The sequence below is a fragment of the Cervus canadensis genome, chromosome 14, assembly GCF_019320065.1.
Source record: "Cervus canadensis isolate Bull #8, Minnesota chromosome 14, ASM1932006v1, whole genome shotgun sequence".
In the NCBI taxonomy this organism is placed as follows: Eukaryota; Metazoa; Chordata; class Mammalia; order Artiodactyla; family Cervidae; genus Cervus; species Cervus canadensis.
The window spans coordinates 30,661,950-30,677,840 of NC_057399.1; the positions used below are offsets into that span (position 1 = coordinate 30,661,950).

The window sequence follows — 15,891 nt, forward strand, 5'->3', positions numbered from 1 at the left end:
TTACCAGTTGACATGGTTCTTGCATTCAAAACGCAGGTTTTTCTAAAACCCTACAAAAATTCTTTTTCTTTTCCAAAAACTCAAATGATTATGTTTGGAATGAACTACAAGTCAGCATCTATTTACTCGCAGAGAGAACCGGTGAGCAGAGAACAGGAAGAAAAGAAAGTGGCATTTATTGAGCACCAATTATGTGAATTACTAAGCATCTGGACATGTCATAGAAATCTTTGCAATTGTCCAGTGAAGTATGTTGTTTATCCCATTTTACAGATGAGAAAACTGAGGCCTAGGAACATTCAGTAGTACTAGTAAGTAGTCAATCTGTTCTCTCTTGAGGCTAAAACCTATGCCCTTTGCTTTACATGGCAGGACTGTACAAGGGGATGGGAGTGAGGATTTCTCCCTTCTCATGGAATTAGAGATAGACCCCTATCCCTAATTGGCAATTGGTTTCAAAAAGTCACATCACATGTGACAGCCTGCTCACAATGTACACAGTTACAGCCTCGCCTGTTTTATTTCCTTTCCTGCTTCAAGGTCAACATCTCATTTTCCCAGTATTGCCAAAGAGTTCTTGTTTTGGTTTCCTGAGTTTCCTCTTCTCTTCAAGCTTTTCAATATTATACAGACATGATGCTCTGAATTACAGCCTTGGAAAGACATTAAAATATGGGGGGAAGTCACTTTCTAGCCAGTAGCTTTATTTGTGTACTTGACTTCATGTGTGGATTTTTAATTCATTCATATTGAATAGATACAAAGATGGGGAGTTTTTCCAGAAGCATTTGTTGTATCCAACTCATTGTGGCAAGTTCTTCATTTCAGACAAAATCTGCATAGTTTAAAGAGAGTTATGCCCTGACTTACATGATCTCAAAAAACATTCCAAAAATGTACCTTAAATGGACTCATGTTTTAGGTGTTTTGGAATCACTGCTACATAAAATCATCCCACAGTGAATGAAGGTCAAAAGAGATTAAACTCTACATTTTGCAGATGAGAAAACCAATGCCAGAAGGAAAGTGACTTTGCCTGAGGTCACACAGCTCATTATAGCTCAGCTAGAAGGAGAATTCACTTTGTAGGACTCTCCTGCACTCTGTTTTGAGATCAGATTGCTATATATTGAATTCTGCTTAATGGAACATAAAACACTCAACTACATATCAAAATCCAAGTCTCCTTAGAGAGGGAAGAATAGATGTGTTTTCTCCTCTTACGGACGACAGATTATTCTAAAGCTCTTTACCTTGTCATATGGTCAGTTGAGATTTACGCCTATATACATAGGTGTGAAATGGATGAGGAATTTCTTACCTAAAGAAAGGATTCTTTAAACTGAGGGTGTTCCCAGACCTGAAGCCCATCTGGTGTACCAGCGCCATGATCTGAATGTCATAGCTCTGTCTGCAAGGCAGGAAGAAAATACACATCATCTCACAAGGCTGGTGTCAGCCAGTCACATACATTTAGGGCATCTTCTACACATACCTACTTCATGAAGGTTTTAAGAGTGTGTGTTGGACATCTTATACGTGTCTGCATCTGTTTAAACTTCCCTGGTGTCTCAGACGGTAAAGAACATGCCTGCAACGCAGGAGTCCCGGGTTTAACCCTGGGGTTGGTTAAGATCCCCTTGAAAAGGGAATGGCTACCAACTCCAGTATTTTTGCCTGGAGAATTCCATGGACAGAGGCGCCTGGTGGGCTACAGTCCATGGGGCTGCAAAGAGTCAGATACGACTGAGTGACTAACACTTTTCATTTTCAATCTTAGTAGAGGCAAACTGAAGGCTCATTTGCTTGCAAATTGTTTGTTACAAAAGTTTGACAGCTATAATTTCTTGGTTTAAATATTACAAATGTAATGGTGTTTCTGGTTGGTTAAATTTATTTAAAAAAAAAAAAAGCTTTACCAATATCAATGGCAGAAATGGCTTTACGTAACAGAGACTTTATGTGTCACCACTGACGTACCAAAACAATCCTAATCATGTAAGAATTGTCTAAGCTAGTATCTCAAACTGACAAAAAGCAGCTAACAAATATGACTGATTTAATTTAAGACACCCCAGATGAAGGCTCAAGTAATTACAAGAAGTGGCTAATAATACCAAGTAGTATGCTATACCCTTGATGACTAATCTGAAAGGGCTGTGATTTGGGAATTTTTATTATTCATTCTTAAGAATATATGTATTTCTTTTGGTTATAAAAGTGTCACATACTCACTGTAGAAAAATAAGAAAACATTTAAATAAAATAAAATAATCTGCAATATCATTAGACAGATTCTTTCAACTAACACTGTAGAATATTTCCTTTCTGTGTATTTTTCACTCTATATATTTATAAATGTAAATTTTTAGTAAAATGATGCCTAAGTATTCCTTCATCTCTCTTTATTTAATGTTAGCATTTATTCTATAATTCTTAACAATGAATTTTTCAATAGCGTAATGTGGGTATAGCACAATTTAGCAATTCTTCATTATTAAATATTTATGCCTTTATAATAACATATTATTACTTATGGTAACAAATATCTGGTTTTATGACAGAAATTCTTCTGTAAAAGACATTCTTATAATACATCTTTATGTGCTATCAAGGATTATAGTTTTTGGAATAAATTCTTAGAGGCAGACTCACCAGGCTAAAGCATATAAGGCATATTTAAGGTTCCCAACACCTGCTGCTAAAATGTCTTCCAGAAAGTACACCAAATTACTTCCTCACCTACAAAGTATAAAAGTGCTAATTTCATTATACCTTTCCCGACCTTTAATATTTAAATGTTTGGGATTAGAATATTATTATTTGAATTTGAATTTCCTTGATAACTAGGCTTCCTTTTTAAATTCCAGAAATTAGCAAGGGACATAATTCCCTCCCTTCCCTATTATTACCAACAGAGGCCTGGGTAGGTTTAAATACAATGTCAAATTCTGTGAAACCAGCAACTCAAGGTCTAGCTTTAATTGAGGACAAACAAGAGGAAGACATATTCCAAATGGTTCCAAATTGGGCAAGAAATACATCAAGGATGTATACTGTCACCCTGCTTATTTAAATTATATTCAGAGTACATCATGCAAAATGCCTGGATGAGTACAAGCTGGAATCAAGATTGCTGGGAGAAATATCAATAACCTTAGATACACAGATGACACCACCCTTATAGCAAAAAGTGAAGAAGTAAAGAGCCTCTAGATGAAAGTGAAAGAGAAGAGTGAAAAGTTGGCTTAAAACTCAACATTAAAAAAACCAAGATCATGGCATCCAGTCCCATCACTTCATGGCAAATAGATGGGGAAACAATGGAAACAGTGACAGACTTTATTTTCTTGGGCTCCAAAATCACTGCAGATGGTGACTGCAGCCATGAACTTAAAAGATGCTTGCTCCCTGGAAGCAAAGCTATGACCAACCTAGACAGCATATTAAAAAGCAGAGACGTTACTTTGCTGACAAAGGTCTGTCTTCCTAGTAGTCATGAATAGATGTGAGAGTTGAACCATAAAGAAAGTTGAGTGCTGAAGAATTGATGCTTTTGAACTGTGGTGTTGGAGAAGACTCTTAAGAGTCTCTTGGCCTGTAAGGAGATCAAACCAGTCAATCCTAAACGGAATCAGTCCTGAATATTCATTGGAAGGACTGATGCTAAACTGAAACTCTAATACTTTGACCACCTGATGCGAAGAACTGACTCATTGGAAAAGACCCTGATGCTGGGCAAGATTGAAGGCAGGAGTAGAAGGGGATGACAGAGGATGGGACAGTTGGATGGAATCACTGACTCGATGGACATGAGTTTGAGCAAGCTCTGGAAGTTGGTGATGGACAGGGAAGCCTGGCGTACTGCAGTCCATGGGGTTGCAAAGAGTCAGACATGACTGAGCAACTGAACTGAACTGATAGCTAGAGATTAAAAAAAAAAATTAGTAATGTCCTTTGAGGGCTTCAAGGGGGCTCAGTAGTAAAGAACCAACCTCCTGGCTACAGTCCATGAAATGGTAAGACAGTCAGATACAACTTAGCGACTCAATAACAATAACAATGTCCTTCCCTATTTCAACTCCTGTAACTGACTTGGAATTCTCTTTTTTTGTTTTAAAATGTTTCTTCCTGACATTCACATCCTGCAGTTCACTTCATTTGTGATACTTGAGGGTAGATTTGAAGAGAACCAGACATTGAGGCAGTGAGCTCTTTAGGAGCAAGGTTTATAAAGCAATCAATAATGGATAATTTTCCAATACTGCGTCTACAGGATCCTAAATAACTATTCACTGTTTTGAATCAGTTATTTGCCAATGTACATTAAAAGAAAATGCAACCTAAGTAATTGCCAGAGTTACTCATTTAAAATCTTATGTGGCCAGGGAATTCCCTGGTTGTGAATTGGAAGGTTGTGCCTTCCAATGCAGCAGAGGACATCAGTCAGATTCCTTGTCAGGGAGCTAGATCTCACATGCCTTGTGGCCAAAAAATAAATGAATAAAAAACACCCAAAACATAAAACAGAAGTAATATTGGAACAAATTCACTAAAGACTTTAAAAATGGTCTATACCAAGAAATACCTTAAAAAAAATTTTTTTAACTAAAAAAGAAAAAAATCTTATAGGGCCAGAGCAGAGCAGATGACTAAGTGGCAACATACTTTAGTTTAAGAACTGAATACAAAACCATTGCTTTATATACTAAGATCTCTTTTGTAATATTCAAGAAGATTTTGGAAACCTGGGACTAACACAAGCAGTCATGTTCTTACTGAAGAAATAATTCATGATCATTCATCTTAGAGAAAACAGGAAATGCAGTAGTGGGATGGGTTCAGTGGTGACCATTAAGGAAGAATGGGATGGAGAACAGAAGAGGTAGGAAGCCTGGGGACAAAATGGTCCAAGTCACCAAGGATTTACTGAGAGATAAAGGAAGGAATGAGAACCTCAGCACATGCGAACTCTAGACCAGTGTTCTTCAAAGGGGTTGAAACGTGCCCCAGAAAGGATGTGGGATGGTACCTCATGGTGTGGAAGAAAATACTGACCCGTTATTTTCAATTTTTTCAGTTATTTGTTTTAGTGGATTGAACAGTGTCCTACCGACATGTCTACTCAAGTCCTAAAGCCTGGTATCTGTGCCTATGATTGCATCTGGATAGAAGATCTTTGCACATGTGATGAAGTTTATATGAAGTCATATTGGATCAAGTGAAAGTGAAAGTCGCTCAGTCGTGTCTGACTCTTTGTGACCCCAAAGACTATACAGTTCATGGAATTCTCCAGCCCAGAATACTAGAATGGGTAGCCTTTCCCTTCTCCAGGGGATCTTCCCAACCCAGGGAACGAAGCCAGGTCTCGCACACTGCAGGCAGATTCTTTATCAGCTGAGCCACAGGGGAAGCCCATACTAGATTAAGGTGAGCCCCAAATCCAATGACCAGTGTCCTTATAAGAAGACAGGACACATAGAGACAGACCCAGGAATGAACACCAACTGAAGAGTGTGGCAGAGACTGGAGTTATGCAGCTACAAGGAAGACCAAGGATTTTCAGGCACCATCAGAAGCTGAAAGACCTGTTTCTTCCTTGGAAACGTGGTCCTGCTGATGCCCAGATTTCACACTTCTAGCCTCTGGAATTGTTAGAGAATACATTTTTGTTGTTTTAAGCATCTGGTTGGTAGTAATTTGTTACAGCAGCCCTAGGAGATGAGTGCAGTTTATCAAATATATATTGAACACAAGTGGATTGAGTAGGTAAATGCTGGATTCTAATCACCAGCTTAGAGTTAAGACATCTGTTAGTTCACCTAAGTTCCTCAGGCTTGGCTAAGGAGGGTTGGTTTAGCAAGACTGTGATTACATCTTAAACCATGTGCTACAATGATACTGAGTAAATACCAGCCATGAGACTGCTAGACAGCATCACAGACTCAATGGTTGTAAATTTGAGCAAACTCGGGGAGATGGTGGAAGACAGAGGAGCCTGGTGTGCTACAGTCCAGGGGTTGGGCACGAACAATCGCAGAGTTGAACACAACTTAGCAATTGAACAACGGCAACAACAACCAGCCATGTGATGGACACATGGGTCAGAGTTTGAATAATCTGAGTAAGGGTGTAGAATGTGGAAATGTCACTTAAAGCTGCCCATCACATATCATTATTTCACTGTACCTAACCATGCACAACAGTTTCCCCTTGTAATTCCTTCTGCTGCAGCTGTCCAAATACATAGCGAGTGAGAGGATTTGTCTTAGCTGGAGTCCAAGGTGGAGAAGCTTAATGCTAAGCACTTGAAGCTTCCAAAGCATTAATTCTCTGGTCAGCATGTCTTCCAGTTTTATAAACCAAAAAGCTCATTCAACTCTCTGGAAACCACCTTCTCTGGCAGCATACCTGGGCAGTGCAGACCTCTGCCTGAGATCCAAAAATTTTAAACTATGTTTTAAAACATTATGGCACAGGATAAGCAGCTGAGCTGGATCCAACAGTAAGCCATATTTATTTTTTCAGTTCATGTTTTTAGTTTTATTTTTGTATGTCTTAGAAAATGCATACTATATGAATTTCTGTATGTGAATATACACAGACATGTCTATGCACGTGTGTATATATAGTATATATACATATATTCATCCATATAGACCTATCTATATATCTATGTGGGAGCATTTTGTTTTGTATTTTCTATTATTACTGTAGTACATCCACACAATTAAGAGAGAAATATTAATCTACGTGGAACACACATAAATAAAGTGATTTTACTCAAACGTGCACATATCCAATAACATTGGAGACCATATCTGTGAACTTCAGGGATATAAATTTCGTAAAGTTCATAAAAAAGCAATGTTCTCTTCTACTGTCCAGAGCAATAAGACGAAAGACAGCTCAAGAATGATAGGAGGCTGTCAGAAATAAAATGCTACAGTACAATCAGAAATGTTGCTGGCAGCGAAGGAAAGGGCAGGTATTGTCACACCGGCGTGGTCGCACAGGGAGCTCTCCCAGGAGGTCAGAGTTTAAAAGAATATTTGACGATAAAGGAGCGGAGATCCTCCCTGAGGCAGAACAAAAAGGTAGCCCCTTTCTGAAAAAATAGTGTGAAAACCTTGACATTAAGGAAGCGCCAAGCTTTGTAGAAAATAACCAAGGAAAACAATTTTAAGAAACCCCCCCCAAAAAAAAAATCTGATTAGATATAGTAAGAGTAGGAAAGTAAATAGGGGAAGAGGAAATAGAACTGAGGTTTACTGTGGACCCACTGTGTGCTAATTGTTATAGTGTGTTCTCCCTTAGTATCTGCAAAAGCCTAGTGGGACAATTATCATAAAGTCTACTGTATAAATGATGAGGTGAGGAAACTGGGGTGCTAGAGAGAATGATTAAATTGCCTGAGATCACTCAGGTACAAACTAGTATGTAGAAAAGCCTAGAAAGAACCAGGACACATCCAGACTCCAAAACCTAGTCTCTTCCACTACACAAGGGTACTGGTCTAATAAGAGGAAGAACTTCCTCCCTTTCTTCCTCCTACAAAGCACTGCATGCCTATGACATCTCAGCATCTTCTTTCAGTTGTGCCGGACTACGTTTTTAATAAGTGAGGAATCAGCTATGACTCTGTGATTCAGGGAGTCATTCCACACCACTGCTGAATCTCTGGAATGTATTAGGTGAGGACAGACGCCACAAAATAAAACTCAGGCCCTCTTTTTCGGAAGTTCACATACAGGCAAATAACAGCAATATAACAATGCTGTCATAATAAAGCTGTGGAGGGCTGTAGGAGCCCTGGGTGTCAGGAGGCAGTGGAGACGGTTTGCTTTCTTCTTGGCTATTAGGGGAGTTAAGGAGGGGAGGGTTGAAAAATATGACTGATAAGGATGAAACCCAAGATACGTTAGAAAAAAGGAGTGGAGGAATAAGATGACTTAAATTCAGTCACCTAATTTTACCCTAGGGTACCTTAAAATATTTGAAAAGAAATGGATGTTATTCTGGTTTGCACAAAGCAGAAAAGGTAAAGTCCCAAACTCCAGGCAGATGCTGGTTACTGCTCCTTAGCACTAAAGAACCAGTCATTAAACAGGTGGTATATGAGGGTTTAGGCAGAAAGTGGTCACTTCAAGGAAGAACAAGGCATGAAGTATCTCCCACTTTTTCTCCTAGAAAGCTTTGGGATGCTATCCCAAGGCAAGGAGAATAGAGGGACGCTGCAAACCACAGAGCACATTTTCTGTAAAATTGGTAGAAAGATGTATCTGCCATTTCCAACTTAGGTGTAAGGGCTGCCGAAGCAACTGAGATTAGTTGAAAGCCACATGGGAAAAAGTGCAGACATGCAAAAAGGGGCAAGACAGCCCAGGGCCAGTACGCCTCAGAAAGTACTCACATCACTACACGACCTGAAGATAAGTAACACTTTCTGACATGCAAAAGTTTTATCCCTTGTACCCTGATGTGCAGGAATTGAAGTAAGTAAGGCCACTGCTGCTGCTACTAAGTCGCTTCAGTCGAGTCCGACTCTGTGCAACCCCACAGACGGCAGCCCACCAGGCTCCTCCGTCCCTGGGATTCTCCAGGCAAGAACACTGGTGTGGGTTGCCATTTCCTTCTCCAGGGGATCTTCCCAACCCAGGGATCGAACCCGGGTCTCCTGCATTGCAGGCAGATGCTTTACCCTCTGAGCCACCAGGGAAGCACCCGGGTACGGCACAAATACAGCAAATATTTTGTTACAATTTTTCAAAACTGCAATGAAGCTCTTACCTCTATGAAGGAAGTAATGATGCTTATGAAGGAAGACCATGATGTAGAAATACAATGACTCAAGGAAGAGGGAGAGAAAGATCTCAGTGTACTGATATGGAAATTATTTGAGATGCATTGTTAAGTGAGAATACGAAGATGTAGAAAACAGGTATAGAATGTTACTGTTTACATATAAAAGCAGAGGAAAAATATCCCAACAAATACAGTGTTTTCTAACTGTATATCCAAAATGAAACTCTTAAGAGATATACAAGGAACAGTTAACAGTGTCTACACAATGGAGGAGAGGAAGGAATGAATGGGGTGTGATACTGGGATGAACACTTTTCACTGTCAGCCTTTTTTTACATTTTTATTGTCAACAGCATGACTATATTATTAAAAATTGAATATCCCCTTAAGGAGATAGAAAGTTATGATAACTGGAGATATAACACAGTTTTATAAAGAACAGTAATGAAAGCGAAAACGTTAGTCACTGAGTCGGGTCTGACTCTTTGCAGCCCTATGGACTGCAGCCCTCCAGGCTCCTCTGTCCATAGGATTCTGTGGGCAAGAATACTGGAGTGGGTTGACATTTCCTTCCCCAGGGGGATCTTCCCGATCCACAGATTGAACCTGGGGCTCCTCACTGCAGGTGGTCTCCTGCACTGCAAGCAGATTCTTTACTGAATGAGCCACCAGGGAGACTCTAAAATAACAGTAATAGCTAGCCCGATTAGTTTCATTTCTCAAGGCAGTGTTCTTCCCCTGGGCTATGAGGGTGAAACCAGAGGTTAAACTCAAGTGCATCACATTCAATAAAGGCTGGTCCATACTTCCTCTGGCCTGGACGGAGGAATGTAGGCAGGATATGACGATAGGTGGAGGGTTTTGAGCTACTTCCACGTCAGATCCAAAGGGTGCAGACAGGGTTCTGTACATTTTGAAGGAACATTTACACTCTGGGCCTCTTTCTGCTGAATAACTTTTAAATAAATATTTGCCTATTAAATTTGCAAATGATTAAAAAATGGTAGGCATCCCTAAGGTGCTACACTAAAGAATGTTTAAAAGTAAGTAAAAGAATCCATTGGCTTTAGTAAGGATCTACAGACAGCGTGATGAATGCATGAGTGGAATAAACAGCACGATAAATGCATGAAGTGGAATAAACACAAAAACTTGAACTGAAGCTGATAAACATCAGCTGTGTACTAGGAGAAAAGACGTAAACGTAGATTGTATAAAAATGGGCTTTTTGCTTTGAATTATCTAAACACTCAAGTAAAGTGGCCCTCAGCCTACCGTTTGATTATATTATTATAAGTATGGTACTCAAGACAACAGTGGTCACTATTGCTTTGTACTCAGCGTGTATCAGAAGATGTATGCTGTCCTGTTCTTTTAAAGGGGACACTGAAAACCTGGCTATTTCCAGAGAGGACTTAAAATTTTAAACTAGTTCAAAATCACTCTTAAAGTGGGGAGGAGCTGAGCATGTTAGCCTGAGGACAGGGAGACTAGGAGAATATTTTCTAAGACTCTCCTAATACTTGAACAACTGCCACCTGGAGATTGGAACAGATCTATTTCTTTTGAATTCAGAAGCACAACTAAGATTAATGAGTTGAATATACAGGAAGTAGATAAAGGATCAATATCAACAATGATTTTTTAATAATTAAGAGATGTCTAAAGTAGAAGAAAGTAGTGAATAGCTCATGACTATATGAAAAGTTACTTAACTTTATTAGTGATTAAGGGCTTCCCTGGTGGCTCAGATCGTAAAAAATCTGCCTGCAATGCAGGAGACCCAGGTTCGATCCCTGGGTCAGAAGATCCCCTGGAGAAGGAAATGGCAACCCACTCCAGTATTCTTGCCTGGAGAATTCCATGAACAGAGAAGTCTGGTGTGCTATAGTCCATGGAGTCTCAAAGAGTTGGACACAACTGAGCTACTAACACTATTAGTGACTAAATAACTATAAATCAACTATAACCAGATGCAACTTTAAACACTTATTTTAGAGTCTATTAGATTTGAAAAAGCATAGAGACTGGTAACATCCAGTCTTAGGAAAAATATGGACAAAAGAGCCTGCTTATCAATGGCTGTTATGAGTGGAAATTGGTATTGCCACTGAGAAAGTTAGGATCTAGCAGACTCTAACATGTACGTACCCTCTGATCCAGCATTTCTATTTTTAGGCATCTCACTTAGAAATATTTACATCACTGTGCAAGCTCTATGTTCAAGTGCACTTAGTGCAAAATATTTTGCAATGGCAAAAAAAAAAAAAATAATTGGAAGCAATCTAAATGTCCGTGGATCAGGGGTTTTTTAAAAGACATGATTGTATATCCATGTCCTTGACTGTCATTCACTCATGAAAAGAACAAAGCATATCTATCTGTACAGATTCAGGACTTACTACTAAGCAAAAACCTTAGTTGTAGACTGTTAGTATAACCTTTGTATAAAACAATAGCAACTCCACAGTGATGTTATTTGTTGGTCCAGGCACAGAAAATCACTTGAAAGGATATGGACCAAGCAAGCATATCTGAGGAATGGGGTGAGGGGTGGGTGTGTGGATTGACCCTAGACACTTTTGAAGTTTTCAATTTATATGTGAGCATGTTTAGGTTTCATAATGAAATAAAGACTTTAACTATGGAAAAGCTGACTGGTAAGATGGTGGGCTCTCTGTCACTGGAATGTTTAAGCACAGGCCCAAGGAAGCGGGATACAGGGGGAGGTAGGGAGGGACGAAAGTTGGGTGAAATGACCTATGAATACCCTTAATATCCTGAGATATAATATTCAAGTGTCCTTGAACCACACTCCTCTAGGCCCTTCTCTGCTAACTCACACAGGAGAAGCTCCCACAAGATGAAAGAAAACAGAGCATTCTAAAAATGAGCCAAGTCGAAGTAATCACTGCTGAGACCTCGTGCGTCCATCACCAGAGGAGAGCACTATCCTGCCGGTCACACCGCATATGCCCCTGCAGTATTCTCCCCCCTGTGGTACAGATGGACTTCCCGGCACTAAATTTGGGGATGTTTGGCCAGACAGATGCAAGGAAAGCTAGGAAGCTGCCATGGGCTTTAGAGCACTTGAGAGCTCAAGCTTTGGCCAGTGTCCCCACAAGCTGATGGATTTCCTTCCTGGCTGCGCGCGCGGTCAGGGGTGGACCACTGCCTTTGATTTACCCTAAACTCCCTTTCCTGGCTGTGCTCAGGGCAAGCTGATGTGTGCCCTGCAGGCTTTGACGCCGGGGGCACCTTTGCAAGCTCAGCCAGGCCTTGGTAAAGCCTGTTGGCCACTTCAGTCCTGGGGTCTCAGGGGCCCACCAGCTTCCCACAGGCCCAGTAACCAGAGGCAGGATCGAGTCCACACTCTCGTGCTTACTGCTTATTGGCGACAAACAGCACTCTCCCTGAGAGGGTCTCTCCTTCCTTGTCCAAAAGAGGAGTCTGAAGAAGACACCACGCCTGATACCAGTGAGTCAGAGGCTCAGTGGGGGCTGTTGACAGCCAAACCCTTACCCTGTGGGGCAAGGAAAGAGTTAAAAGCCAATTAGGCACCTGGTCCAGAACTGGGGACTAGTAGTTCACGGTTTATTGACTCATGGAACACTTTTAAAATAAGGATAGCTCAATTTATTGAGCAGTTACTATCTGCTGAGTATTGTCCCAGGACCATTAGGTATATTAGCCCATTAAATCTATACAGCAACCTTATGGAGTCAGGCCAGGCTTCAAATCCAGGGACTTGGTCACTCTATAAATCTATATGGCTGTATCAAAGTTCACTGGAAGCCCAATAATAACAAAGTTTGGGGAACTGATTTCTTGGAAAAGCCTGGCAGGGCGGAAAGTCTGGAGCGTGGCCTTTTACTGTCTGATGCCAACCTGTTGAGGGGTCCTGATGGGCTTCTGGAAGCAAGAAAACCTACTGGGGCAGATGGCGTCTACCATCTTTCCAGCCCCAATGTATGTGTCTGTGTGTCTGTTTGTGTGCCTATATGTGTGTGTGTATCTGTATGTGTCTGTGTGTGTCGGTGCGTCTATGTGTGTGTGTCTGTCTAAGTTGAGTTGCTTCATTTCATGTGGAGGAGGACATCCTGCTGATGCTCTGAACGCAAGGTCACCTGTCCTGGGATTCGGCAGGGCCCGTGGGCGGGCAGGGAATCAGGTTCATACTGAGCATGGAGTACATCCCTAGAGGGGACATTCTGAACTGAAGATTTTGGGGGGAAACTTTATATAGTCTAACTGCTAAGTAAAATGAACCACCTTTATATCAAAATACATACTCAGCTCTATTATGAGGTAGAATGCAAATGTAGAAGCTTTTTAAAAAAAAGCATTTAACTTCAAAGAAATTTCCCCCATGAAGCAGGCCGCTTCAAGCTTATCTCCCTCACCCTCGCAGGAACAAATTCATTTACTTGGGATGTGAGTAGGGGGAAGTTTGAGAAATAGATGCACAGATTCCTTGAACACGAATGCTGTGTGGAATAGGAATGACTCACAGATCATGTGCCTTCTCTCTGACTGTCAGTCCAGACAAGGCTTCTGGGGATCCCCTCCTCCTGAGCCCCACAAGCCCCCTGAGCTGTATCACATGCCCATGGGCACTTCTTTCTCAGTAGGAGCCATGAGGAGCCTGGATGTTTTCATAAGAAGCGGAGGAGGGTGTACTGTTAGTTTGCCTTCTGCCAGGTCACATGACTCAGATCAATCCTCACTGCTGGTGGGACACATTGAGAAGTGTGGGAAGAGAGCAGGAGTGTCGGGAAGAGAGCAGAGACTCGGGGGTCGTGGAGAGGCATAGCCCTTAAGAGAACACCAAACACTGACAGTCACCTTGTAGGTAGTCCTTCCCCTCTTCCCCCCACAACTTTCAAGCCTTTCCAGTAGGAGAGAAAGGGGTGCACAGAGTGGGAAGTTACCAATGCTGCGATTAGCATTGTTAGCACCTGCTTGCCTGATTATTAAAAAAAGGATTCTAGATTGTGAAACCGAAAGCTATAACCTACATGGGGAAAATCCATTGAGGCATTACTCAGACACAAGAGGTTCTACAACCAGGGATGATGGAAACGAAGACAGGGGCTTGCTCATCACCGCCCCCCACCTTCCCCACCACCATCCATCTATTCTGGGAAAGAACAAATTGGCTGACAAAGCACAGACCCTACCTCACCCCTCCAAATCCCAACCCAACTGGCTTAAGAGATTTCATTACAGGTTTTATTTTAGCCAGAGTTGATATGGCTACCACAGAAAACTGTCTTATCTTTATTTCACTCTAAAAACTAAAAGTAACATTAACATCAGTGCTTATTTTCTGGAAACCCAGAGAAACAAATACTACTGTTTGAACCTAGTTTTTTTAAAACTTTAAAGTTATGATGACAAATAGTAGAGGATGACGTGGAACAGCACAGACGAAGAAGGGGAATGATACTGACCGAGACCCAGCAAAGGCCACGTCAAACCAGAAGGCCAGGCCGTGGATGAGGCCAGACTGCGCCATCTGAAACACAAAGGGAATTTCTATTCTGCAAGGAAATAAAAAAGAGAAAGAACAAAGAAACACTTGGAATTATTTTTCTGTTGACAGACATACTGGATACATTTGTGAGATCGGTGGGAACATTCACAGAATATTTTCTTTCTCTCTGAAGCACTCTTGCTTTGGCAGCAATACTCTCTCGGTGGGTGATTAACACTTGGGTGAGGCTGCACATTTGAGAATGTTGCTTCTTGATGAAACTCTGCAAGGACCAGCCCACTGTGCTGCAGTGATCCAGAACTCCACAGGGAGGGTACAGCATTCGGAATGGGGTTTGACTACTGAACAGGAGGATGACTCAGGACACAGATGACAACCATCCTTCCAGAAGCCAAAACGTGGGCTGTGGCAGCTCCCCTAGGTAGCTATTCAGAAGGGAAAGGCTATTCAGACCCTTAAGTGATGAAATGGACCACAAGGGTGAAGATGAAGCTCAGAAGGTCACTGTCACAGTTCATTTCTTTTTCAGGGAGGCAATATAACTTCCCACCACGCTGCTGCAAAACTCTGACAGAAGTGGCCATGGCTGATGTCAAATGTAGAGTAAGTAGGAATAGAAAGAAAGTTGGAAAAGACATAACAAAATATAGAAGCTGGACCTGTTTTAGCCATGGAGCTTTGGAAAGTCATTTAAATTCTCTGAGCCTCAGTTTCCTCTTTTGTTGAGTGCTTCTGCTCAGTCATGTATAACTCTTTGTGACGCTATGGACTATTGCACGGGCTCCTCTGTCTGTGGGAATATCCTGGCAAGAATATTGGAGTGGGTTACTATTTCCTGCCCCAGGGGATCTTCCCAACCCAAGGATCCAATCCGCATCTCCTGCATTGGCAGGCATATTCTTTTACCTTTAAGCTACCTGGAAAGCCCCTTCCAAGTGGCGAAATCTCTCTTCCCTCTCAAGGTTCTTATCTAGGTCAAGTGGGAAAAAATGTATATGAAAGTGCTTTGTAAACTTGAAAGTATTTCACAATTAAAAGATGATATTATTGGTCCATTGATGGAGCTGTACTACTCCAAGGAGACACATTTTAGTGAATGCTCTAGAGACTGACAAAGAAAAATCTTATTTTTAAGATGACTTGTATTTATGGTACCACCAAAGGCCTAACTTCTTCCATTCTGCAGTAGTCAGAACATTTCTTGAGTTTTCCGTATTTGTCACACTGAATTTGTTGGTATTGCATTACAATTATTTCATCCCCTAAATGGACCATGAGCTTCTTCAAGGAGAAACTTAAGTGACTTAATGTACCTTTGCAGGCACCAGTACAGTACCAGGCACAAAGGAGAACTGCAATCAACATTCGCTGAATCAATGCACAAATGACATCTCAGAAAAGTCAACAAAGATACACTTTTCAAAAAATACCCTCAGGAGGCAGACAGGAGTGGCAAATAAAGCCATGGAAGTCAATTTTGCCTGGATCTTGATAGTTACTGGACTTCTCTGGTGGCTCAGCAGTAAAGAATACACCTGCAGTGCAGGAGATGTGGGTTCGATCCCTGGGTCTGGCAGATCCCCTGGAGA

General features: G+C 41.3%; 1 protein-coding gene across 5 annotated transcripts in view; it reads right to left on the minus strand.

Annotated features, from left to right (window-relative positions):
* LOC122453037 (histone-arginine methyltransferase CARM1-like) overlaps positions 1–15,891 on the minus strand; it is a 251,398-nt gene that overhangs the window by 5,396 nt on the left and 230,111 nt on the right. For 2 of the 5 annotated variants that reach the window (XR_006272922.1, XR_006272923.1), the window contains exon 7: positions 1,322–1,411. The exons of 1 other annotated variant lie outside the window; for it this stretch is intronic. Coding sequence is in view for 1 of the 4 variants with exons in the window: in XM_043486887.1 (XP_043342822.1) it covers positions 1,322–1,411; positions 12,191–12,328; positions 14,259–14,323 (293 nt within the window). In the remaining 3 variants the exon portion in view is untranslated. Of the gene's footprint in view, positions 1–1,321; positions 1,412–2,655; positions 2,743–12,190; positions 12,329–14,258; positions 14,324–15,891 lie in introns of all 5 variants that reach the window. 2 more of the 5 variants (XM_043486887.1, XR_006272925.1) reach the window with 2 other exon arrangements.